This window comes from Chanodichthys erythropterus, chromosome 13, assembly GCF_024489055.1.
Source record: "Chanodichthys erythropterus isolate Z2021 chromosome 13, ASM2448905v1, whole genome shotgun sequence".
Taxonomy (NCBI): domain Eukaryota; kingdom Metazoa; phylum Chordata; class Actinopteri; order Cypriniformes; family Xenocyprididae; genus Chanodichthys; species Chanodichthys erythropterus.
The window spans coordinates 50,614,163-50,641,957 of NC_090233.1; the positions used below are offsets into that span (position 1 = coordinate 50,614,163).

Consider the following 27,795-nt stretch of genomic DNA (forward strand, 5'->3'; position numbering starts at 1 on the left):
TTTTATAAATACTACATTTTTGGTCTGTGCTGTCATTTTAACAGTCAAATGCCATAAATATTCAGTCATATTCTTCTAGGTCCTTCACTGAGTGGAAATAAGCTTCATTCCTCTGTCTGATGCTCGACTCTTTCTGCTCACAGATCCTCCTGCTTAAGCCACTCGTTGAATCCTCCAGCATAATGACGGGCCCTGAGAGACAAACGGACACACTGATGTCTGACTTTTGTTGTTTGTGAGTGTGGATGAAACCAATTAATTATCATGACTTGAATTTAAATCATAAAAATAATTTAATAGCAATATTTATAGAGCTTTTTCTAGCCAGTAAAAAAAGTTAGAGCAAAGCATAATTGACTATATAGATATTACAATGACTTGTATGATTTTATTCATTTCCAGGCCTGACATTTATTTAAATTCCCTGATATAGCCAGGGAAAAGCAAACATAAATCATAATTGTTAAAATGCGTTATATATATATGCAACCATTTTTACATGCAAAAACAGTCATATAATGCATCCAAATGTCAGCATTTATTTTTCTTTTGCTTTCCTGCATTTTATATTTTGGGATTTTTATAGTGAGTGGCATCAGTTATATGACTCTTTTTTCATGCAATTTAAAAATTTTAAATTCTCTTAAATTAACCTTATAATATCATATTTGATATGCACATTTCTAAGGCTTAAATGATCAACATGATCAAAACTTTGCTGAAAAACCTGTTGCACAAAATCCGCTACATCATGCCTTCTTTTGTCTGACTGATAGACTTATTTAGACACATTATTGGCAGATATACAGTGACGAATGATATTTATATCATTTGATGAAAGTGTCTGCTATACTGTTATAAAGATCTCATTGATTTACATTACAAGCATCAGAATCTCATTTTACTTTTTGGCCATATAAATATCAGCATCTGCACAAAATTGCATCAATTGTAAAACTGAGGTGTTTTTTCCTCCTTGAGTGTGAGATCCATATTCTCACTATATCAGTGTTACAACCCTAAGGTTAGCTTATGTGTTTTTGTTATATCTCTGTTGTTTTGGGAGTGTCTGTGTCTGTCCAGGAACATCATCTGATTGGCCCCTGCAGGATGATTGATGCTATGTCCTGATTGGTGCACACTACTATAAAAAAGCACATCATCATTTTTGTGTTCTGAGCAGAGAGAGTTGGTTTGGAGTGCAGAGTTTGTATATGTTAAAGGGTTAATTTGCCCCAAAATGAAAATTATGTCATTAATTATTGCTCACTTGACTTTGTAAGTAGTTTTGTAAATATTGAGGATTGGGCAATAAGGAGTCTGGTGCCATTTTTGTTTATTGTGAAATTTTTGATCTCTGTTTAGTGATGGGCGCATTCAAAACATGCTTTGTGAAGCTTCGAAACCTGTTTTGAACCAGTGAAAATGTATCAAATTGTGATTCCAGTAATCTAGGCTTCTTACATCATACTGTTTTGAAATGTTTTGAAATTTCATTGGTTTGCCGTTAGGGGGCGATTGATCCATGGTTTTTATCTGATCTCAAATTAACTTCATAAAATTGTATACATTTAATGACACATTTGTATAATAAAAAGTAAGAGTTGCATATAAAGGTCTCTTGGTTTGATTAACCAAACTCTCCATAAAACAAGCCCTACAAGTAAAAAAAAATAACATATTTTAAAGACACTTCATATGTATTGGTATATGATGATTACTGAATAGATTACACCTTCAATAAAACATTAGTAATTGTTTTGTAGTCTAAAAGGTGTTTTTTGTTTTCGCTGCATTTACACTGTTCTGACCAGCAGGGGTCACCAACGTGTGGCTTTTCGAGCGCTTCAAAACCATTTTGTGAATCAATTGGTTCAATTGATTCAAAGTTTCAAAAAGCTTCGTTTCTCCCATCACTAAGGCAGTTTGGTTAGTGTACTGTGTTTTCTTTTTGCTTAGATTTAGGAAAGAGGGATAAGAGCGTTTTATTAGTTATTTTGGCTCTGTCAGCTCCTGAAATTAGATTCCCAATTTAAGGCAATAAATTCATTATTGTTTTGCAATTTCACAGTCTATGAAAGCTTTCATGTTGCACTCTTTTCCCTAGATGTGGCTCAACAATGAGCCATAAAAGCCTGATGTATCAAATATGTTACTCGACAAAAAGCATATTTGCAAACTTTTTTTTTTTCTTTTTTTTTTTCTAAAAATTCAAAAGATTCAATAAAAGTTAAAAAGATGTGTGTCTGTACCTTGTGTATCCCAGAGCTCTTGCGGTCTCCAGCGCAGTGAGGCTGCGTATCCCTCTCTGGCAGTACAGCACAAAGTCAGAGTCGTCTCTGTGAGGCTTTGTGATGCCGTAACGCTCTCTGAACTGATCCGGGCTCAGTCTGAGGGCCTGCTCCACGTCTCCCACTACATCAACAAAAGTACTGTCACTCATAAAGCCTGTGTGTGTTCGTGCAGAGCTGAACTGTGTGCAGTGCTGACGTACATGGAATGTTGGTGGCTCCTGGAATAAATCCTGCTTCCAGCTCATCCGGTTCACGTACATCGAAGAGCTGGACGCTTCCAGCAGACATCATGTCCTTCAGCTGCTTGTATGTAACAACATCTGAAACACAACGGGGGAGCAGATATAAGTTTCTTCTGTTCACCAAACCTGCATTTATTTTATCAAAAATACAGTAAAAAATGTAATATTATGAAATATTATTGCAATTTATTTTTTATTTGAATATATTGTAAATTGTAATTTATTCCTGTGATCAAAGTTGAATTTTCAGCATCATTACTCCAGTCTTCAGTGTCACATGATCCTTCAGAAATCATTCTAATATGATGATTTGCTGCTCAAGAAACATTTCTTATTAATTTGATATTAACATTGATAATAATATCAATATCAATTATCAGTTGTGCTGCTTCATATTTTTGTGGAAACTGTGATACAATTTTCATACAAAGTTTAAAAGAACAACATTTATTTGAAATGCAAATCTTTTAATGAGTTACGAAACACCCTGTTTCAGCAGCAGTCGGTTCTCACCACACTTTTGAAAAATGCTACAGAAGTGGGCGTGGTCAAAGGGTTAGTTCACCCAAAAATGAAAATTCTGTCATTAATTACTCAACCTAATGTAAGACTTTCTTTCATCTTTAGAACACAAATTAAGGTATTTTTAATAAAATCCGATGGCTCAGTGAGGCCTCCATTGACAGCAAGATAATTAACACTTTCAGATGCCCAGAAAGCTACTAAAGACATATTTAAAACTGTTCATGTGTCAACCTTAATGTTATGAAGCGACAAGAATACTTTTTGTGTGCCAAAAAAACTAAATAACGACTTTATTCAACAATATCTAGTGATGGGCGATTTCAAAACACTGCTTCATGAAGCTTTACGAATCTTTTATTTCAAATTAGTGGTTCAGAGCGTGTATCAAACTGCCAAAGTCACGTGATTTCAGTAAACAAGGCTTCGTTACGTCATAAGTGTTTCGAAATTTCAATGGTTTCAACACGCTCCGAACCACTGATTCGAAACAAAAGATTCGTAAAGCTTCGAAGCTTCATGAAGATATTGTTGAATAAAGTGGTTATTTTGGGGGGTTTTTTTGGTGCACAAAATGTATTCTCATTGCTTTATAACATTAAGGTTGAACCACTGTACTCACATGAACTGTTTTAAAAATGTTTTTAGTAGCTTTCTGAGCATTGAGAGTGTTAATTATCTTGTTGTCAATGCAGGCCTCACTGAGCCATCAGATTTAATCAAAAATATCTTAATTTGTGTTTCTAAGATGAACAAAGGTTTTACATTAGGGTGAGTAATTAATGACAGAAATGTCATTTTTGGGTGAACTAACCCTTTAATCTGCAGAGTGGAGGGGGATGAGGAGAGACTGACAACATCTTCTGATTCAGACAGTTTTATTTTGCTCTCATTAAAAGCATCCAAGCTTCCCACAAATGCACGCTGCAAATTACCATTACATGCAACACAATATACACATGGTTTTTGCTATAATTTAATGCACAAATAAATGCACAGCCATTCGCAGTTTGTTCTCTGCATCGAATACGAACAACACGCTAATGCATCTTTGATAACTTTTGATCGGTTACACTCACAGTGTGGATGAATCGTGTTTGTGTCAAAGACAGATATATATAAAAGAACTTGTGCGACACAGAAACTCTTACAAAGCAAAAGCAAACACTCTTTTTTGATCCATTAATGCATCTCTCGCTTATTGTATGTGTTCTCACTGTTTGAAGTGCCTGTCAGAGGAAATCAACAAATGCTGTCATGAATTAAGCAACGCGTCTTCTCATAGGATAAGGACACGCAGTCTCATGAATAATTATGAGACACTGATGAGTCATCACCGTACTATAGTACGAGAAAACGTCACATTCTGTGACACTGACACAAGACGAATTTAAACCCAGAAGTTTGAAAATAGTGCAAAAAGGTTTCAAATTAACTAGTTCTTTCCACACTTGTTTGGGAATCACTAGTCTCCACTAGTCTTTATTCACATATTTTGTGCCTTTATAAAAGACATACAGACAGTCAATTAAATCTTAAAATTAGAAAAATGAATGTTATTTTACATTATTATTGTTTTTAAACATTTGGAATGAGTTTTTTTTTTTTTTTTTTTTTTTTTTTCTTTATTATTTGAGCATAAAACTATTTTAGTAAAGTGAAGTGAATTTGGTGTTGTTCACATAAACACACTGACACAGGCTCTGAGGGTTTGAAGATTGAGTTTAATATTGAGGAATGAAACAGTTTTCAATAGTTCCTCTATACAGTATGGCAGATCATTGTGTGTGTTTGTTATTAGAGAATACAGACTGTTTTCTTTATGTGGTTAATTATCAAATAAGATCAGAGGGTCACTGGCGGATTTAGGGTGCTGGACTACAGTTACAACCAATTCCCCTCTACCAAAGGGGGGGAGAGCTATTATCGCATGAACGCACTGATCCACACCAACGTAAACCTGAGAGAGAGAGAGAGAGAGAGAGAAATCCACACAGATTTATAAGTGATCTCTATATATATATTATACTCTGTTCACACTGATAGCGAACTAAACGCATTCAGTTTTTCATGACAGCAAGCACATTTCTGTGAGTTCTGCTACAGTGACCGTTGCTGACTAGATTTGTGTGTCCAGCAGCTCTACAGAGTTAAGAAAAGTTTTCTCTTTTAGGCTACAAATGCAGAGAAACTTTGTACAGTGACTTGATGCATTTCACTTTTCGGAGAGGACGGAAAAAGATCAAAGATACATAAAAATAAAAAACAAAACAAAACAAAACACTCAATTACCTTCACCAGATTTGCTCTGGACCCAATCAGACTCCTAAAGCTTAAAGGAATGTAAGTCTCAAAAGTGGCTCCAGCCTTCTTCTCTATGTCTGACTTCATCTGAATAAACAAATGCACATTTTATATTCAACTATATTATTATTATTTTAATAAGACTGAATGTATTAGTCTCTAGAGAGTCACGTCTATCATTCAGATATCAGAAAACTTATGTAAAAAGTATTGTGACATTAAGTGAAAAGTAAAAGAGTTTTTTAAAAATGACAACAAATAATTTCCCCAACACATTTTACAGCACCAAGATTATTTTACTGTTTTAACAAAAACTTCTTTACATGAGTGATTTTCTGTCTCCTACCTTAAGGCAGATGTCCTCCTTTTCTGGAGTGACAGGCTTCTCTGGGGTCCATCTTCCAACACCACACACTCCAAACATTGTGCTGGTGATCAAAGCCTGGATGAAATAAACTGTATCAGTCTGTCCCACAGATTGATTCTGATCCACTATTTATGCTCCCAAAATGCATGACATGAGTCATTATTGGAATTCCATTACATCAAAGGGCTGAATGAATTGGTGGAGTTTCACGTTGGGGGTCTTGTGTAATATTCAGTTCCAGTAAAAAACTCTTCCAGTGGGTGTAGCTACATGAACATTCATGATATTTCCCCTATTGTGGGCTCGTCCTTAAGACAATGCGCAAACGAATAGAGCTGAAAATATTAATGCGGTTTTATTCATAATAATATTTATAACGTTTTTTTTTTTTACCTTTCTTTTGTCAGCATTGGAAACTCCAACAGCCTTCCTTCATTTGACAGACACCCCAATTTTATTTTTGACGAGCTGCAGATATTTTAAGGTGCTATATTATCCTCATCCATGTTGAAATAAAACTTTGTTATATATTAATAAATTGTATACATAAAATTATTTTTTATTATCAAGTATCATGTTTTTTTTGTGTGTGTAGTCTTTGTAATAAAGACTATTTAGATCAATACTTGAGCATCAAGCGATATTCAAAAACGGCTTTTTAACTTTTATTAGATTTTAAACAACAGACAAAATTACAAAAATAAGGACTAATTCTGTCATGTGACACCACATTTATTTGTGTTAAAGCCCTTTTTCTGGACAAAAAAAAAAATCTGAGACATTTGAAGTATCTACATAGAATTTATACGCTAAATTTAAACAGAAAAAGATTGTGTTGACATTTGCAAAAATAAATAATTAAATTAAAAATAAATAAAGTAAAAAAATAAGATTGAAAATTGGCATTTCTATCAGCTATATCTGTGAACATTTTGATGTTACAGTTTTTTTTAGCTAAAATAATAATAATAAAATAAATAAATCTTTGGATGGAACTGCAGTAGTTCTCATTTTCAAATATAATATGTCAGTGGTTTTTAACCTGTGGGCCACGACCCACTAGGAGTCCTCAGTGATCCTGATGGCATAAAAAAAGTTGGGAACTGCTGCTGTAGGTGAAAGATCTGGACTGCAGGCAGGCCAATTCAGCACCCGTACTCTTCTATGACAAAGCCATGCTGTTGTAATAGTTGCAGTATGTGGTTTTGCATTGTCCTGCTGAAATACACAAGGCCTTCTGGAGGGGAGCATATGTTACACTAAAAGCTTTCTATACCTTTCAGCATTCATAGTGCCTTCCAAAACATGCAAGCTGCCCATCAGAGATGCTGGCTTGTGAACTGAACGCTGATAACACGCTGGAAGGTCTCTCTCCTCTTTAGCCCTGAGGATACCACATCTGTGATTTCCAACAAGAATGTCAAATTTGGACTCATCTGACCATTGAACACTTTTCCACTTTGAAACAATGAGCCTTGGCTGACAGGACACGATGGACCATGTTCACATATGGCTGCCTTTTTGCATGATAGAGCTTTAGTTGGCATCTGCAGAAGGCACGGCGGATTGTGTTTACCGACAGTGGTTTCTGAAAGTATCCTGGGCCCATTTAGTAATGTCATTGACACAATCATGCTGATAAGTGATTCTGAGGAACACTCGTCAGGTTGGGACATGGTACAAAGGACAGAGTGGGATGAAATGCTGGAAGAATTGTCGCTGGGATGATGCAGTGACTGCTGCACTTGTTACACTCGTAATCATGATTGACGACTGAATGTTTAGGCTCCTCCCAAACCTATGTTTGTAACTACATTCATTACAAAACTGATAGTTGTGGAGCTCCAGTCATGCTAAAACACATCAGCTACTGTGTATAACTTAATAACCTTTTATCATTTTTTTTTTTTTCTTTGATTTATAGGATTTTGGACACATTTTAAATGGGTGGTCAATTAGAAATGCCTGACACACCCTAAACAGAGTTCAGTAATATTGATAAGAGTTTAGAAACGTCAGGAAGCATTAAAGGATGAAGTATGATGTAATAGGAGAGATTTTTAATGTTTAATTCTTAAAATCCTTATACTAATAAGTGTAATATTTATATTACAATGCCTCCAAACTACCATGCATTGTATTGTTTACACTAAAATTTTGCACTGCAGAACACAGCAAAATCCCCAGAGTTTAATCAGCTATAGTGTTAAAGGGTTAGTTCACCCAAAAATGAAAATTCTGTCATTTATTACTTACCCTCGTGTCGTTTCACACCCATTCACACCCATAATTATAAGCCTAAGGGATGAAACGACAGTTAAATTCAATGAGAAAAAGGAAAACTGGAGATTTAAGCCACTTTTGCTTGTGGATAAAATTGTATGCATATAAAGAAATTAACAACATATTCAAGAGATCGCGATTTTGGGTTTTCATCATATATATTCAACATAAGGCTTCAAAAAATAAAAAATAAATAAAATAAATAAAATATATATATATTTTATTTATTTTATTATTTTTTTTTTAAAGCCTTATGTTGAATTATTCTGATATTTAACCTTGTCATTGTGCTTTTTTCTGTGTATATAATCTATTTTTTTTTTTTTTTTTTTTTTGTCATTATGATTGCTCATTGTTAGTTCTGCAATAATAATATAATAAAAAAGATATGAGTGACAGGTGCACTAACACCTCACAGCACCAGTAACTTGACAACGCTACCTTGTACGGTTTTCATCAGCATTTGCAATATCTGCACAAAGGAGATGTCGGACAGCTGCTTGAAGATCTCACCTTTGGAGAAGACTAATGTATTACTACTAAAGATAAGATTACCCCAGAATGAACAGCATTGCTAGACCACCCTAACACTTAATAATAAATGCTGACCAATACTTAATCATATTAATTTTTTACAGAAAATAATGTATTATTAAAACAAGCAAATTGTAATGTTTTGTCATATGACATAGCTATGCATGAATAAACACTAGACAAATACAACCAAGGTGAACACATCTCAATTTACAGTCAAGCAATGAATTAATGCATGAATAAAATAAATATATTTTATTTACGGACAATAGGAAACATGAGTTATAGAATGAATAAAAGTAATCATCACAATAAATACATATACAAGTCAACAACACATGAAACAAAGCTTTATTCAAACTTGTTCTTACAATCGCATATTTCAGCCCTGCTGCCATCTCACACAGCTGTGCCAATTCTGCAGCTTTATTCTGATGAAGCAGCTGATGAACACCTTCACCTGTCTTTGCCATCTATAATGTCCCTCACTGCTGCTCCTCTCAATGGGGACATCTTTGATCTGGAGGATGAGGAAGATGATGATGGACCCCTGAACCACACAACCTTGAAGCAGGAGTGGGAGAAGATGTGCAAGATGTCTGCTCCAAACATTCATGTGCTCTCCATGAACAAGACTACATGTAAAACATTTAAACTGATTGAAACGTTTAATAATTCATGTCAGAATTCTGTTTCCTGACATATTTCATTCAATATTTTTACAATTACGTGCTATTTTTTTGTTTCAGCTTTATTATTTTAGTGGTGTAGTGGGCTAAATCTCCGGGTTCGATCTCCGCAGCTGTCACCATCCTTAATCAAGACACTTTACTCCAGGGCCCGGTTTTTCAAAAGGTTTAATCCGGATAAAATTGATCCGGATTTACTTATCCTTTTTTTGCGATCTGTGATCACGTAATCCAGTTTACTTTTGGAGCCAGTTTTTTAAAGCCACATCGGATTGGATCAATCTGATCCGGATAGGAACTTTTCAGGATCACCAAATCTGGATTTCCAGTGCTCTACGGAGGCCCTAAAGGGACATGTTGATAGAAAGAATATGGGTTTTGAATTAAATATATTTTTGTTGGATATTTACAGCTGTTTAGGGATTGTTTTATGGCACCAAAATTTCTTTTTACTTTAGAGTAGGTTACCGAAAGGCTAAATATGTAGACTAATGTCTGCATTTAATTTATTACTTTAACAGTTAAACTAATCAAGAGCAAGATAAAAATGTGTATGTATATTACATGATAAAAATGTTGTATTTTTTGACTAGTTTTAAAGTTTTACTACATTTTCCTCCTGGAATCCACCTTGAAATCCTACCCCCTGTTGGGATCAGGATAATCCTGTTTTTTTGGATCAAAGTGATCCAAATCCTACAAAAAAGTTCTGAAAAACCCAAACTAAAGTTTTGATCCGGATCAAAACCAAGATTGGATTACGTGATCTAATCCGATTATGTAATCCGTTTTTTCTTTTGAAAAACACATTTTCAAGATTTGATCCAATCCGTTATCCAAAATCCTAGTGGATTACTTTTGAAAAACCGGGCCCAGGTTACTCCATGGGGATCATCCCTGTAATAAGAGCACTGTATGTCACTTTTGATAAAAGCATCTGCCAAAAGCAAACCTGTAAATAAATGTAAATGTGATTTTTGTAAATCCTTTTTTGTTAGTGTCTTGGGCACAAACACTCAATAAAGCTGATTATTTCTTAAAGTTTACTTTTTCAAGGTACCATAATATAAATGCATACATACAGTTTCTATTTGGGGGCTTAAAGGGTTAGTTCACCCAAACATATAAATTCAGTCATTATTCAGGCTTCTTTCCCCCACAAATGCCGCCATCACCTTGCCTTGCAGGCAAACATACCGACATCAAGAATCAGAAGTGCTGAAATAACTCTGTTTGAAATTACAGTAATTAAAATAAACTACAAGTTAATATTTAAATAGATTTGTATTAATTTCTGTAGTATACTCACTCAAAGCCATTGACGCCATCATTCCTTCATCAGCCTCTCTCAACTGGATAAACACACGTGTGATCATCTGTCCCTGTAACAAGATTCAAGTTTCCTCTGAGATTTATGTGCTACATTTACATGTTTATGATGTGTTAACTCACTTCTTATCCAACTGTATATAATTTACCAACAGTACTAACGGACAAATAAAATAGATAACTTAGATCTAATTACTTGTACATTTGTTTATTTACATTCATTCCTGTACATTTACTTCCATTCATGTAAAGTGTTGGGAACAGACAGTGAATTCTACATAATAGCACACATCACTCAAGATGTATATTTCATATTGTGATGTACTCATTACCTGCAATAGGCTACTTATTGAATATTTTCCTGTCAGATGTTAAATAAACATTTAGTAATCAACTTTATGATGTATATGGTTTGGAATTCATGTAAATCCACTTTGGAGACGAACGTGTGTTTATTGAAGCTCCCCTGTTAGCTGTACACAATAAAACGTGTTTTTACTGCAAAATCACAACTATACTACACTGACTAGCGTCTTTACACCTCTACAGTAGTTCAACAAATGCGATTTTAACACAAGTAACCAAGTTTTTGGTTAATACTCACATTTGAAAACATCCATGCCGCTTTTCTCCTCCGTGTTCGAGTGTGACGTATCCTCTCCCGTGGCCTCCTGGGATAGAAGAGTGTCCATCGGATGAACACTTCAGAATCTGGGCGGGAGCAGTAGGCCATCCGGGAACTTCTCGACTACTCATTTATGATTACTGAGGATTTCGGACTACTACTCCTTTCACGTACTGTTTTCCCCCTACTATATAGTAGATAAGTAGGCATATTCGGACGCACTTTAAGTAGACGCACGTCCGAATCTCGCGAGAATTAGACATCACCCAGGTAGTTCTCGCCTACTCTTTTATGAATACTTCGGATTCGGACATACTTTTTCGCTCGCCTACTGCTTTTCCCCTACTATATAGTAGAGAAGTATGCGGTTTCGGATCCAGCCAAGAACTAAAAGTAACACTGAAACAGAGTTAAATTCAGTTGTAGTTCTTGTGTTTCTCTTTTCTTAAGTGATTCTGCTTGTTAACAGCAGGTGTTCATCACTAATGCTCAATCATCTCTTAATTAATCGCTTAATTATATCATTAAGTTTTACTCTGCTTCAGTGTCACTTTAACACTATATAGAGAGGGGCCATATGTACTCTAAGCAGAGTTAATTTAACTCTGGGGATTTTGAATCAGAATATATCTGGGAGTCACTGCCTGATTATTTGATCACCAGCACAATGACTGCACCAATGTAAGAAAGGTAAGAAACAGAAAATGATTTATTTTGGTGCTGTGAAATGTGTCATTGTTGTCATTTTTTAAGAGAACTCCATTTTACTTTTTACTTGAAGTCAGTTCTTTTTATGTTTTCTGCTATCTAAACTAATAAACTAATAAACATCTACTCAGAAACATTCCTCAATATTAAACTCAATCTTCAAACCCTCAGTGCCTGTGTCAGTGTGTTTATGTGAAAATGTGAACAACACCAAATTTACTTCACTTTACTAAAAATATATTGCTGAAATAACAAAACACAATTATTTCTCACTATTCCGAATTGTCAGTTTGAAATCCATTTTCCAAGTCAAACCTATTAGCCTTGTTAAGATGGTGATGATCAGATCATGTGGGACATTTATTGTCTCAAAAGCTTTGGGTTTTCTTGAAAAAGTGCTGAAATATTTAAGGTGTTTCGTTGATGATCGGGTATGTGGATAGATAGCTGATATGAAAACTCCAGCTTGTCACTAATTCTCACAACATTTAAAACATATTGTCTTGCACATTTATTTTAAATACTTTAATAATTTAAACAATGATGCATGAATTCAGTCTGATTGTCAGTTTCAGTTAGTTGGGAAAACATACATCTGCGATAAAACATCTTATGTTTAGGTGGGTCGATGGTGAAAATCATATGGCACAAAAACAAACAAACTTTATCATAAATAATGCAATATTTATTGAGTCTTTGCAAAATATATAGACACATCTGTGGGATTTTATAAATACTACATTTTTGGTCTGTGCTGTCATTTTAACAGTCAAATGCCATAAATATTCAGTCATATTCTTCTAGGTCCTTCACTGAGTGGAAATAAGCTTCATTCCTCTGTTTGATGCTCGACTCTTTCTGCTCACAGATCCTCCTGCTTAAGCCACTCGTTGAATCCTCCAGCATAATGACGGGCCCTGAGAGACAAACGGACACACTGATGTCTGACTTTTGTTGTTTTTGAGTGAGTGAGGATGAATCAAACAAACTATCATGACTTGTCTAGGTTTTTGTGATTACCATATGATAATTGAAATCATAAAAAAATAATTTAATAGCAATATTTATAGAGCTTTTTCTAGCCAGTTAAAAAAATTAGAGCAAAGCATAATTGACTATATATTACAATGATTTTATTCATTTCCAGGCCTGACATTTAAATTCCCTGATAAAAGCCAGATTTCCAATGATTAAATGAAGAAAAGCAAACATAAATCATAATTGTTTAAATGCATTATATTCATACAACCATTTCTACATGCAAAAACAGTCATATAATGCATCCACATGTCAGCATTTATTTTTCCTTTGCTTTTTCTCTTTGGGATTTTTATCATGAGTGGTATCAGTTATATGACTGTTTTTTAATGCAATTTAAAAATTCATAGAGGGAAATTCTCTTAGATTAATCATAATATCATATTTGATATGCACATTTCTAAGGCTTAAATGATCAACATGATCAAAACTTTTTACTTTTTTAGACATTTTATATTTTGTTTTTATAAATCAAACATATGAATAACTTTGATATTGTTGGTAATATTTCAAGATGAAGCAGTTTAGGTTTACTTGATTATCCATACATCATTTTTTTAAGAAAAAATCATGTTCAAATTTGAGTATCAAATATGATCATTAGGCATTTGAAGAGTGTTTATTTGTTCATTTCAATCATCATTGTATTGCATTATATGTTTAAAAACTACAGAACTTGGATCATAAAACTATAAGCATTTACATATCTTATTTAGACACATTCAGATATAGAGTGACAACTGATAATTATTATTATTATTTTATGCTATACTGTTATAAAGATCTCATTGATTTACATTACAAGTATCAGAATCTCATTTTACTTTTGGCCACAATTTCACACATTTGGCCAGCATCTGAAGCAAACTGCATCAATTGTAAAATTGAGGTGTTTTTTCCTCCTTGAGTGTGAGATCCATATTCTCACTATATCAGTGTTACAACCCTAAGGTTAGCTTATGTGTTTTTGTTATATCTCTGTTGTTTTGGGAGTGTCTGTGTCTGTCCAGGAACGTCATCTGATTGGCCCCTGCAGGATGATTGATGCTATGTCCTGATTGGTGCACACTACTATAAAAAGCACATCATCATTTTTGTGTTCTGAGCAGAGAGAGTTGGTTTGGAGTGCAGAGTTTGTATATGTTAAAGGGTTAGTTCACCCCAAAATGAAAAATATGCATTTAATTATTGTTCACTTCACTTTGAAAGTAGTTTTGTAAATATTGAGTATTGGGAAAGTAATGAGTCTGATGCCATTTTTGTTTATTGTAAACTTTTTTTTTTTATCTCTGTTTAGTGATGGGCGCATTCAAAACATGCTTTGTGAAGCTTTTTGAACCAGTGAACGTATCAAATTGTGATTCCAGTATAGTCTTCTTACATCATACTGTTTTGAAATGTTTTGAAATTTCAATGGTTTGCCGCTAGGGGGCGATTGATCCATGGTTTTTATCTGATCTCAAATTATTTTCATAAAATTGTATACATTTAATGACACATTTGTATAATAAAAAGTAAGAGTTGCATATAAAGGTCTCTTGGTTTGATTAACCAAACTCTCTATAAAACAAGCCCTCAATAAAATAACACATATTTTAAAGGCACTTCATATGTATTGGTATATGATGATTACTGAATAGATTACACCTTCAATAAAACATTTGCAATTGTTTTGTAGCCTAAAATGTGTTTTTTTTGTTTGTTGTTGTTGTTGTTGTATGTTTGAGCTGAATTTTTGCTGCATTTACACTGTTCTGACCAGCAGGGGTCACCAGCGTGTGGCGTTTCGAGCGCTTCAAAATAGTGAATCATTTTGTGAATCAATTGGTTCAATTAATTCAAAGTTTCAAAAAGCTTCGTTTCTCCCATCACTAAGGTAGTTAGGTTAGTGTATTGTATTTTCTTTTTGATTAGATTTAGGAAAGAGGGATAAAACTAATAACTTTTCATTAGTTATTTTGGCTCCGTCAGCTCCTGAACTTAGATTACCTATTAAAGACAAATTCATTATTGTTTTGCAATTTCCCTGTCAATGAAAGTCTTTCATGTTGCACTCTATTCCCTAGATGGAGCCATATGAGACATAACCTGATGTATCAAATATGATACTCAACAAAAAGCATATTTGCAAACTTTTGTTTGTATTTTTTTGGTCTAAAAATTCAATAAACATTTAAAAAGATTCAATAAAAGTTAAAAAGATGTGTGACCGTACCTTGTGTATCCCAGAGCTCTTGCGGTCTCCAGCGCAGTGAGGCTGCGTATCCCTCTCTGGCAGTACAGCACAAAGTCAGAGTCGTCTCTGTGAGGCTTTGTGACGCCGTAACGCTCTCTGAACTGATCCGGGCTCAGTCTGAGGGCCTGCTCCACATCTCCCACTACATCAACAAAAGTACTGTCACTCATAAAGCCTGTGTGTGTTCGTGCAGAGCTGAACTGTGTGCAGTGCTGACGTACATGGAATGTTGGTGGCTCCTGGAATAAATCCTGCTTCCAGCTCATCCGGTTCACGTACATCGAAGAGCTGGACACTTCCAGCAGACATCATGTCCTTCAGCTGCTTGTATGTAACAACATCTGAAACACAACGGGGGAGCAGATATAAGTTTCTTCTGTTCACCAAACCTGCATTTATTTTATCAAAAATACAGTAAAAACTGTAATATTATGAAATATTATTGCAATTTATTTTTTATTTGAATATATTTTAAAATGTAATTTATTCCAAAGCTGAATTTTCAGCATCATTACTCCAGTCTTCAGTGTCACATGACCCTTCAGAAATCATTCTGATATGCTGATTTACTTAAGAAACATTTCTTATTATTATCAATGTTAATATCAATATTAATATCAATGGAAACTGTGATACAATTTTCATACAAAGTTCAAAAGAACAACATTTATTTGAAATGCAAATCTTTTAAAGAGTTACGAAACACCCTGTTTCAGCAGCAGTCGGTTCTCACCACAATTTTGAAAAATGCTACAGAAGTGGGCGTGGTCAAAGGGTTAGTTCACCCAAAAATGAAAATTCTGTCATTAATTACTCACCCTCATGTCATTCCACACCCGTACGACTTTCTTTCATCTTTAGAACACAAATGAAGATATTTTTAATAAAATCTGATGGCTCAGTGAGGCCTCCATTGACAGCAAGATAATTAACACTTTCAGATGCCCAGAAATGTATTAAAAACATATTTAAAGCAGTTCATGTGACTACAGTGATTCAAATGTAATGTTATGAAGTGACAAGAATACTTTTTGTGTGCCAAAAAAACAAAATAACGACTTTATTCAACAATATCTAGTGATGGGTGATTTCAAAACACTGCTTCATGAAGCTTTATGAATCTTTTGTTTCGAATCAGTGGTTCGGAGCGCGTATCAAACTGCCAAAGTCATGTGATTTCAGTAAAACGAGGCTTCTTTACGTCATAAGTGTTTCAAAATTTTAATGGTTCACCACTGGGGGGCGTGACTTTGGCAGTTTCATACACGCTCCGAACCACTGATTCAAAACAACAGATTCGTAAAAGCTTTGAAGCTTCATGAAGATATTGTTGAATAAAGTGGTTATTTTGTTTTTTTGTTTTTTTTTTTTTTTGGTGCACAAAAAGTATTCTTGTCTCTTCATAATATTAAGGTTGAACCACTTAAATATGTTTTTAGTAGCTTTCTGGGCATCTGAAAGTGTTATTTATCTTGCTAGCAATGGGGGCCTCACTGAGACATCGGATTTCATCAAAAATACCTTAATTTGTGTTTCTAAGATGAACAAAGGTTTTACGGGTGTGGAACGACATTAGGGTGAGTAATTAATGACAGAAATGTCATTTTTGGGTGAACTAACCCTTTAATCTGCGGAGGGGAGACTGACAACACGGTAATGGCTTCTGATTCAGACAGTTTTATTTTGCTCTCATTAAAAGCATCAAAGCTTCCCACAAATGCATGCTGCAGATTACCATTACATCCAACATAATATGGTTTTTGCTATACTTTAATGCACAAATAAAGGCACAGCCATTCGCATTCGCATATATGAACAACACACTAATGCATCTTTAATAAATTTTGCGACTTATTTTGCATCGTTTAAAGAGCCGTAAAGACTGGTTACACTCAGTGTGGATGAATCACGTTTGTGTCGAAGATGGAGATACTGAAAAGAACTTGTGCGACACAGAAACTCTTACAAAGCAAAAACACTCTTTTTTGATCCATTAATGCATCTCTCACTTATTGTATGTGTTCTCACTGTTTGAAGTGCCTGTCAACGAATGCTGTCATGAATTAAGCAACGCGTCTTCTCATAGGATGAATAATTATGAGACACTGATGAGCAGGGACGTGCACAGACATTTTGGGGGGCAGGGGCTCAAGTGGAAAAAAGGGCACTTCTCATAATTATTTATTTACAAAATAAGGAACCCTTAAATATATTGACAACTTTGACTTCCCTTACACTCTCCACAGATTTCTACAAAATAATCATTTCACACAAAGACCGTCTTTAGTATTCACGAGAGTTTATCTCAAGAGCAGAAAACAGCAACTATTTTGAAGTAGCTATATATTTAGAATAAATGACTGAACTGAGGAGAGGGACATAGTTTCACTATTATGTACTGTTTATTTTGCACAAATCAATAAATTGTTTTAATTCTTTTGGTTATTTGAATACTTCTTTCATGTAGTGGACAATTTTAAGATTTTGGTCTATTTTTGCTTTAATGTCTTCTTTTACTCTAATGGGAAGAACTTAACCCTAACCCATTTAGATGGTGTTTGTTTTAAGCCTACTATCATCCGTCTGTTTGCATCTGTAGATTTATTCTGAATTAACCAAAATAAGCTAATCTGCATATTTAAACACATCAAGAGTTTTTTCCCCTGAAATGTTATAAATACATTATATATTATAACAAATGCCTGCAGAGGGCGCCAAAAGCGTGCTGATTTTTGTTGTTACACTGCACAGCACAGCACGATCAAATCCATGATTAAAGCCAACCACCATAATTAAAAATATATTATTATTTAAATTATAATATTCGGCCATTATATTAATAATATTTTTTTGATAGAAATGCTACAGCCACTGTAATTTCTTCAACAAGAATATATGGTCATCAAACATGCAAAGACAGAGCAAGGGTTTAAACTTTTATTGATGTATTATCATGTGTAAGCATAGATTTAAGAATAGCATTATGTAATGCTGTATTATGGTTTTTAAATAGCTTTAATAAATCGTGCATCCTTAGAAAACTGTCTAATAATGCTGTTCATGGATGCTCCTCTTCTGGTATTGACAGCCCTACAGGTATCTTTACCATGGTTCAAAACGCAATGCATAGCACATTAAAATAATTGAAATTATAATATGACATAAATTTCGTTAGTATCAAATCAGGCAGATGTGTTTATGGTGGTCAAACTATTAATGCAGCGTTAATGCAGCGTGTATAAATAACCCTTAAATAGCCAAAACGTTCAGGTTTGTGAAAATAGGCTAGCCTACCTGAAAGAAATGCACGGGATGGATCCATCTAGGGCTTTTTTCTTTTTCGCTTCTCATCACCAGACAGCAGTTGTATTTTCCCGGGAATAGTTGTCACAAGTTTTCAGCCAGCAGCAAACATGAGGTGGGGCGGGGCGCGCGCGCGTGCGGGAATGAATGCTGTGTCGAGGAGGGAGGGCATCTGAACTCGACAAAGCCGACCTGATATATAGTATTTTTTTATTTGCTTTATTCAGTAAACATATTTGTTTGACAGGGAAGCTGTACATAAACAGGAATATATATTCATTTATTTAAAAAAAAAACACCCCAGAAAAAAGGGCACTTTCTCTCGAGGAAGAAAAAGGGCAGGTGCTCAAGCCCCTTTTTTGTCTATGTGTGCACGTGCCTGCTGATGAGTCATCACCGTACTATAGTGCGAGAAAACGTCACATTCTGTGACACTGACACAAGACGAATTTAGACCCGGAAGTTTGAAAATAGTGCAAAAAGTTTTCAAATTAACTAGTTTTCTCCTACATTCAAAGCTAACGGATGGCAACATTGACTTCTATGCTGTTCAAAACACATAACTCTGTTAAAATCTCAGAAAATTTGGTTAAGGGTTTCATGACTCTTTAAACATTATAAATGTCTTTTTAACTTTAGATCAATTTAATACTTTCTTGCTGAATAAAAGTAGTAGAACAAAGTATCTTGCTGACCACAAAACTTTTGAACGGCAGTGTATGTTGCATGTTGCATCTAAACACTTTATTTAGGTTATTCCTAAACTTATTCTTAAACTTGATTCTAGTGATGATGGTTCTGATGCAGGCCATAGTGGGTGTAAATATGTCCTTAATATCCTAGGGAAAAAAGAAAATTCAGATATTTTACAGGGAAACCATTAAAGAGAAAGGATATGTACAGGTGCTGGTCATATAATTAGAATGTCATCAAAAAGTTTATTTATTTCACTAATTACATTCAAAAAGTGAAACTTGTGTATTATATTCATTCATTACACACAGACTGATATATTTCAAATGTTTATTTCTTTTAATTTTGATGATTATAACTGACAACTAAGGAAAATCCCAAATTCAGTATCTCAGAAAATTTGAATATTGTGAAAAGGTTCAATATTTAAGACACCTGGTGTCACACTCTAAACACAGGGTTTATGCAGGTTTCAGTAAGTCAAATTTAAGACCTTTTTAAGACATTTTAAGACCATAAAGATTGAAATTTAAGACCTACATGACGCATTACCAAAAAATATTCAAATCAAAGAAATTCTGAAAAAAATCATTTTATTTCAATGAATTCAGTCATTGAAAAAGCATTAATTTAATTTACAGATAAAGCAATCACATTAGTAACCTTCCACACACATCAATGTGCCAAATGCCCAAAACCTTAGGCCCAAAATGAAAATAGGCTAAAACAAACTTGCCCTCAAATAGAATAGATTTCATCTCATTATTTATTTACATTACAAAACAGCATATTAATAGCCTAATAAAGATGGAACAGGCTACTCCAACCCATGTAACAACCAATGTAGCACACACACACACACACACACACACACACTCACACCAGATAATCCATTTTAGATAGATAGATAGATAGATAGATAGATAGATAGATAGATAGATAGATACTTACCTCAGGATAATTAGAGTATCTAACATGGATTATCTGATATATGTATATGTGTGTGTGTGTGTGTGTGTGTGTGTGTGTGTGTGTGTGTGTGTGTGTGTGTGTGTGTGTGTGTGTGTGTGTGTGTGTGTGTGTGTGTGTGTGTGTGTGTGTGTGTGTCCTGCACTGTCCCATGAACTGTGAGCCCAGGTACCTCGACTTAACAATTCCATTGTTCCAGAACAATGGTCCTGGTGGTCTGATTTTGGCTTTCATTGAACGTTACGACATACGGCCCGGTAAGAGTACGAATCAATTCCCTCTTTATAAACTCCCCCAATCCAAATCTCGCCATAAGCGATCTTGTTGGGCCCGCAAGAGAACGACTTCACTGAATCAGGGAACATCACTTGGAAGAGATCGCTAATCTCACTGTTGCTATTAAATGAGTGGTGTTTGTTTAGTCACCGTGTGTACTATACAAATCACCTCGGCTTTCGATGTGTCAGTCGCTCCAAAAGTACCCCGAAGGTTGTTCGACGGAGCTGTGATGATATTGCGCTGGAGACCGGAGGGACCAGGCATTGAGGAGGACGACGGCAGTGGTGAGACTAATTGGCCGAGTCCGCTGAAGGGATTTTGCGGCTAGCTTGTGTTTCTCCGCTCTGGCGTGTGACTCCAGCGCCTTTACACCGCATCACACCCAGACTCTCTAACTGATTTTTTTTTTTTTTTTTTTTTTTGCAAAGTTTGCAGTGAGCCTCGTACATGGAGCTGGGTACCGCTTGTAACCAACAGCAGAAATCGCTGTGATCTAGCCATGTCTCGTTGAAAGTACACTTTCCCATTTTCCACACGTAGCCGAACTTTAACAAACTCTGAGGAGACGCAGACGTATTTCGCAGGCAGGTATTGCATTTATCACGGGATTTGTAGTTTTATCACCGCGTATACCAACACCAATATACCCCAGAAAGAACTACGACTCGCTACTTTTTTGCTACTTTGTAATAACTTTCAGCAGGTAGCGTTTCTGGAAATAGATAAAAAAAAATTTAAGACCTGACTAAATGAAATTTAAGACCTCGGATGAAAATCTGGCCGTTTTTAAGACTTTTTAAGGCCTTAAATTTAAAGTTCAGAATTTTAGACTTTTTAAGACTTTTTAAGACCCCGCGGAAACCCTGTAAACAGCTAATTAACTTAAAACACCTGCAAAGGTCTTTAAATGGTCTCTCAGTCTAGTTCTGTAGGCTACACAATCATGGGGAAGACTGCTGACTTGACAGTTGTCCAAAAGACGACCATTGACACCTTGCACAAGGAGGGCAAGACACAAAAGGTCATTGCAAAAGAGGCTGGCTGTTCACAGAGCTCTGTGTCCAAGCACATTAATAGAGAGGCGAAGGGAAGGAAAAAACGTGGTAGAAAAAAGTGTACAAGCAATAGGGATAACCACACCCTGGAGAGGATTGTGAAACAAAACCCATTCAAAAATGTGGGGGAGATTCACAAAGAGTGGACTGCAGCTGGAGTCAGTGCTTCAAGAACCACTACGCACATATACGTATGCAAGACATGGGTTTCAGCTGTCGCATTCCTTGTGTCAAGCCACTCTTGAACAACAGACAGCGTCAGAAGCAGCTAAAGACAAAAAGGACTGGACTGCTGCTGAGTGGTCCAAAGTTATGTTCTTTGATGAAAGTAAATTTTGCATTTCCTTTGGAAATCAGGGTCCCAGAGTCTGGAGGGAGAGAGGAGAGGCACACAATCCACGTTGCTTGAGGTCCAGTGTAAAGTTTCCACAGTCAGTGATGGTTTGGGGTGCCATGTCATCTGCTGGTGTTGGTCCACTGTGTTTTCTGAGGTCCAAGGTCAACGCAGCTGTATACCAGGAAGTTTTAGAGCACTTCATGCTTCCTGCTGCTGACCAACTTTATGGAGATGCAGATTTAATTTTCCAACAGGACTTGGCACCTGCACACAGTGCCAAAGCTACCAGTTCCTGGTTTAAGGACCATGGTATCCCTGTTCTTAATTGGCCAACAAACTCGCCTGACCTTAACTACATAGAAAATCTATGGGGTATTGTGAAGAGGAAGATGCGATATGCCAGACCCAACAATGCAGAAGAGCTGAAGGCCACTATCAGAGCAACCTGGGCTCTCATAACACCTGAGCAGTGCCACAGACTGATCGACTCCATGCCACACCGCATTGCTGCAGTAATTCAGGCAAAAGGAGCCCCAACTAAGTATTGAGTGCTGTACATGCTCATACTTTTCATGTTCATACTTTTCAGTTGGCCAAGATTTATAAAAATACTTTCTTTGTATTGGTCTTAAGTAATATTCTAATTTTCTGAGATACTGAATTTGGGATTTTATAATCATCAAAATTAAAAGAAATAAACATATACAAGTTTCACTTTTTGAATGGAATTAGTGAAATAAATCAACTTTTTGATGATATTCTAATTATATGACCAGCACCTGTATATATGAAAATGCCAATAACAGGGTTGGGCCACCTATACAAATTTTAATCTTAAAACTTAATTTGTTTACTTATTTTTATTATATTTAAATTAATATTTTGTGACTCTCCCCAGTCTTCAGTGCCCTCGCTGTGACCCTGATAAGTGTGTAGACTCATGGGAATCTAGATTCCCACACACAATAAATGCTGATTCAGCAACTTGAATCCAAAATCTTCCCATGTGTCACAGTAATTCATCAAACTATACAAATATACTCCCTGTGGGAAACAGGCTTGTTAAGTTGGTTTTTCCTACTAATTTGGTTTCACCTTAAACGTAAACGCAGCACATTAAAGGATTAGTCCACTTTTAAATAAAATTGTCCTGATAATTTACTCACCCTCATGTCATCCAAGATGTTCATGTCTTTCTTTCTTCAGTCGAAAAGAAATGAAGGTTTTTGATGAAAACATTCCAGGATTATTCTCCTTATAGTGGACTTCAATGGCCTCCAAACGGTTGAAGGTCAAAATTACAGTTTCAGTGCAGCTTCAAAGAGCTTTAAACGATACCAGACGAGGAATAAGGGTCTTATCTAGAGAAACCATAGGTCATTTTCAAAAAATTCAACTGTATATGCTTTATAAACACAAACGATCGCCTTACAAGTGCTTCCGCTTTCCGTATTCTTCAAAAAGCTTGCGCTGTATATCCTACGCCTTCCCTATTCTACTTATGGAAAAAACAGAACTGGCACCACGTTCGTTCCGTAAGTTTGGGGCCAATTGAAATCCATAATAAGGAGAATAATCCTGGAATGTTTTCATCAAAAAAAACTTAATTTCTTTTCAATGACACAGGGGTGAGTAAATTATCATATTTTTATTTGAAAGTGGACAAATCCTTTAAGAACATAGGACTATATTATTTTTTAAACATTATTTTCATGATAATTAAACATTTACATGAAAATTAAATGCATTTTTTTTTTATTGCCATGTTACTCCTTGCATATTGCAAGGTCTGTGGTGAACATAAGCTCATGACACTTTCACGTTTTATTCTATGACATACAGTACGATTTTTTTTCTCACTATTTTTTGTTTAATTAACATCAATGACAGACAGCAAGTTTATTAGGTTTCTGTTACTTTGAGAGTGAAGCACAGATCCAATATAGTGGTACACATGATTCAACATACTGTGTTTACGAGGACACTCACCGAGACGGACATTTTGACATAATTTTGTGTGTTTATAAGCCATGAGCAGTTTGACAGGTGACTTTATGTGAGTGTGCGATCTGGGAATACCGTCTCTCACAGAGAACCTTGGATTTAAATGGCAAGTTGTGTAAATGATAAACTTTAGTAACGAAGCAACTCTGGCCCCATTGGGCAAGGGACAGTTCTGACCCTTAACACGAGTGATGGTCCTGTATCGCAGCGTGCTGCTTGCTTGTATAGACACAATGTGATTATGTGAAGCCATTTTGAAAGAGAATGAATCACTTGTCGCTATTTGTGAAATTACGTCTCACAGAGAGAATTACTGATCACATTACTGCTCTGATAATCTGTGTGGATTCATTTCCTCATTCAGCCCACAAGCTATAATCAATAAATGTTTTATATGAAAATAATGCACACCCGAGGTGGTAATGCAGCCACAATGTGAGCGGTTACACACCACTAAAGCCTAAAGTATAGTTCACTTTTTACGCGTATGCGAGGGTCAGCATACAGTGCGTGCTATGCGAATTTCGTCAACAGAAGAGTAATGCACCGTCAAATTTTTGTAACCGCGCATACTTGTACACGCAGGTCGCACATGCGCATTAAATTGTTGGGGTTTTTTTGCAGCAATTAGTTTATCCACAAGGTCTTAAATCATTATAATCCTTCATGTTTATTGCGATCTCAGAATTCAGGCCAGCTGATAATACCTAGAATATAAAAATCAACCACAGGCAGTAGATCCTTCTCCTATTTGGCACCTAAACTCTGGAACAATCTTCCTAGCATTGTTCGGGAAGCAGACACACTCTGTCAGTTTAAATCTAGACTAAAAACGCATCTCTTTAACCTGGCATACACATAACACATTATCAATTTATATTTTCAAATCTGTTAAAGGATTGTTAGGCTACATAAATTAGGTCAGCCGGAACCGGGAACACTTCCTATAACACCAGATGTACTCGTTACATCAGAAAAAGAATGGCATCTACGCTAATATTAGTCTTTCAGTTTATCCTGAGGTTTACCGTAGTCAACCGGATCCGGGCCGTTTCCAGCTGAGACCAAGGACCAAGGACCGGCGCCATGGCACGACCACAACGCAGCCCTGAAGTATCAGCAGAAATCGAGTCAACTAGATCATCCATTGTGAAGGCCTCATCGACACGACAGCCAGTGCCACAGTTCCTCAACAAACCGTCCATACCGGCGTGATGAATACGATCCTCAACTGGATGGAACTGAAATAAATACTTTGATTGTTGCGATCCTATCGGACTTATGATAGCAACCTGATTCGTAACAAAGCACTGTTTGCCAGAGGAGAACTGGCCCCCCGACTAAGCCTGGTTTCTCCCAAGGTTTTTTTTTTCTCCATTTTAACACCTATTTGCCACTTGTTTGCCACCTGATGTCACCTGATGGAGTTTGGGTTCCTTGCCGCTGTCGCCTTTGGCTTGCTTAGTTGGGGACACTTGACATTTGACTTGACATTTGATATTCAACAGTTTTCTTGACATTTATTCAACAGTGCTTTGATCTGTCTGCATTGACACTATTCTTGAAGAGCTGCTGTGCAGTAAAAATTATGTACCAGTTATCAATGTAAAGCTGCTTTGACACAATCTGCATTGTAAAAAGCGCTATATAAATAAAAGGTGACAAGGTGGCAACCTTGTCCAGGGGCGTCAATTCACAAGGTAGTCAAAGAAAAACTGCATAAACAGAACCGGCCAGAACACATGCAAGCTACAGCGACAATGGAGAGATTGTGCGAAGAGGTTAGAAAGTACCCTCGTTTGTACAACTCTAGCATGAAAGAATGCAAAGATGTTTACATGGGTTGTAACTCGTGGCGAGAAATTGCTCAAAACTGCACATGCGTCGAACGCCTGTGTACGCATAGGAGTCTATGGAAAGTATACTTTCCAAGGCTGTGTTCAACTGTGCGCGTACACTAGCAGACGTGTAAAAAAACGAAGTATGGGCTTAATTCAATGGCCCATCATTAATTATTTCTTCCATAGAAACATGCATGAACTTTAAAGCTCAGGATCCTCCTAAAGAAACATAAGAATTCCAAACCGCCAAAAACCTGGTAACGCAGCTATCTGGAATTCTGGATGTTAATGCTAAATGATTTAATAATTGCATATACAGATAACTATGGAAGCCCATTTCTGCCACTTAAAGGTACAATATGTAATAATTCTGTCCGCTAGAGGTCGCTAGAAGCCTATTCAAAACAAAGGCATAGTTTGATGACGCCAAGTTTTAGAATGGAATCTTGGGACATGTGGTCTTCACCTCAACGGACGGTGCAAAAGAATAGGGATTGGAGTCTGGAAGAACTCATGTTCATGGATGCGATTATTAACGTTACTGTAGTATGAAGCAGAGCAGGAGCAAGTGTTGTGGGAGCTGAACGAGGAGCTGGAGCGATTGATCAACACACGCCTCACGAGCAGCGGGACTTTTATTATGTCACAGTCGCCGACGATGCTTCTGCTTTTCCGGTCATGAGTATGAGGTAACACAGCTCTGTTTATCATATTAGGTACATTTGAGAGTGTTGAAAATGATGTTATAACGTTACTCTGTGCGTTCGCTCGGCGGCTGCTGTGAGACACTGTTACACACTGCAGTAAGATAGATCGATTTTAGAATATCATATTAAATGCTGGATGACTTGTGTTGATAAATGGCATGCAATTAATTTTAAAACATATTGTATGATGGAGAAAATTATGTATTACTGTTAATAAAAATAAAGCTGCATATGATTATGCTATGTTCGCTACTTCACAAAATAGTGTTTTTCTCTGAAGCATGATAAAGCATGGTACTCGCAAAATAATCAAGAAAATTAGATTTAAACAATTAGACTAAACATGTTGAGCTATATAACAATAATTAGTTTTCTGTCTATAAATATATCAAAACAGTTGTTCCCTTGCCTATTAAAACATGTAAATATTAAAGCGTCTTTGGTGTTTCCATGGTTTCTACAAAATAAAACCGGAAACCGAGGCAGACTGAGGGTAACGCGGGTATGACGCAATTGACAGGCGACTCCTCACACGTCCCGGAGCCTTGGTTAAAATTGATATTTTCTCACGATTTACAAATAGTTGCAAACATTTGGGATATTCTAAGTACTCAAGTGAACAAAATATATAACACTGGCCTAGTGGTTTTTGGATATTTTACTGCAAAAATATTACATAGGCCTATTGCACCTTTAAGAAAAGAAAAATCTTGAATGGTTAAATCATATGTCATAATTATGAGATGAAAAGTAAAAATGATGTCATCAAGTCACAATTATGGGATAAAAAGTAATTGGAAAGTCAATTATTATCACTTTTTTTCTACTTTTTATTTCATAATTATGATTAACCAAAGCATGACTTTTTTCTTATATGTGGCAGATCAGACATGTTATAGCAGAGACTGTTCATCACATGATGCAACATTAAAGCTTTATTGACCCATGTTGAGTCACTGACCCTACGTGCAAACTTGCATGCTTACAGTGCGTGATGTAATCACAAAATGATTTTGTTTTGATTAGTGAATACAAATAATTGTAAAACAAATGATTAAAACATCCTCAGACATTTATATACTCAAATACAGAAATAACTACTTTACCTGTGTTTAGAGGTTGACTGTGAGATGTTTTAGTCCATTTATCGCAGATTTCAGCTCCGTTATCACATTGTTCTGTACTGTGTGCCGAGACAGACAGAAGCAGGAGCGCAACTAGAGCGCGCACACCTGAACTCACGCGCATTAGTGTATTCATGTCTATCTTGTCTAAGAGAAGATGCTTTTATGTATAGATTGAATGAAGTCTAAAAAGCGCAGCTATGACAGATCTAAAGCAGCGTATTGGATTGACTATGTATCATCATATGACTGAGGCGATTACGGACCTGAACGGCACTGATAGTAGGAAACATGACGCATGTTTTCCTCCAG

The 27,795-nt window shown here is 35.9% G+C and overlaps 1 protein-coding gene across 3 annotated transcripts; it reads right to left on the reverse strand.

Annotated features, from left to right (window-relative positions):
* Positions 1-27,795, reverse strand: LOC137034512 (thiosulfate sulfurtransferase/rhodanese-like domain-containing protein 1). Of its 3 annotated transcripts, XM_067407497.1 has the most exons (5): positions 24,840-27,456; positions 18,466-19,313; positions 2,495-2,614; positions 2,253-2,415; positions 1-192 (listed from the first exon to the last, which is right to left on the reverse strand). In XM_067407497.1, exons 2-5 carry the CDS (start codon positions 18,491-18,493, stop codon positions 138-140), a joined length of 366 nt encoding a protein of 121 aa, XP_067263598.1. In that variant the 5' UTR covers positions 18,494-19,313; positions 24,840-27,456; the 3' UTR covers positions 1-137. The 3 variants fall into 3 exon arrangements, with proteins under 3 accessions (XP_067263598.1, XP_067263597.1, XP_067263596.1); XM_067407496.1 differs by lacking the exons at positions 18,466-19,313; positions 24,840-27,456 and adding an exon at positions 27,466-27,795 and having other exon boundaries at positions 3-192; XM_067407495.1 differs by lacking the exons at positions 1-192; positions 2,253-2,415; positions 2,495-2,614; positions 18,466-19,313; positions 24,840-27,456 and adding exons at positions 12,531-12,814; positions 15,151-15,313; positions 15,393-15,512; positions 27,466-27,795.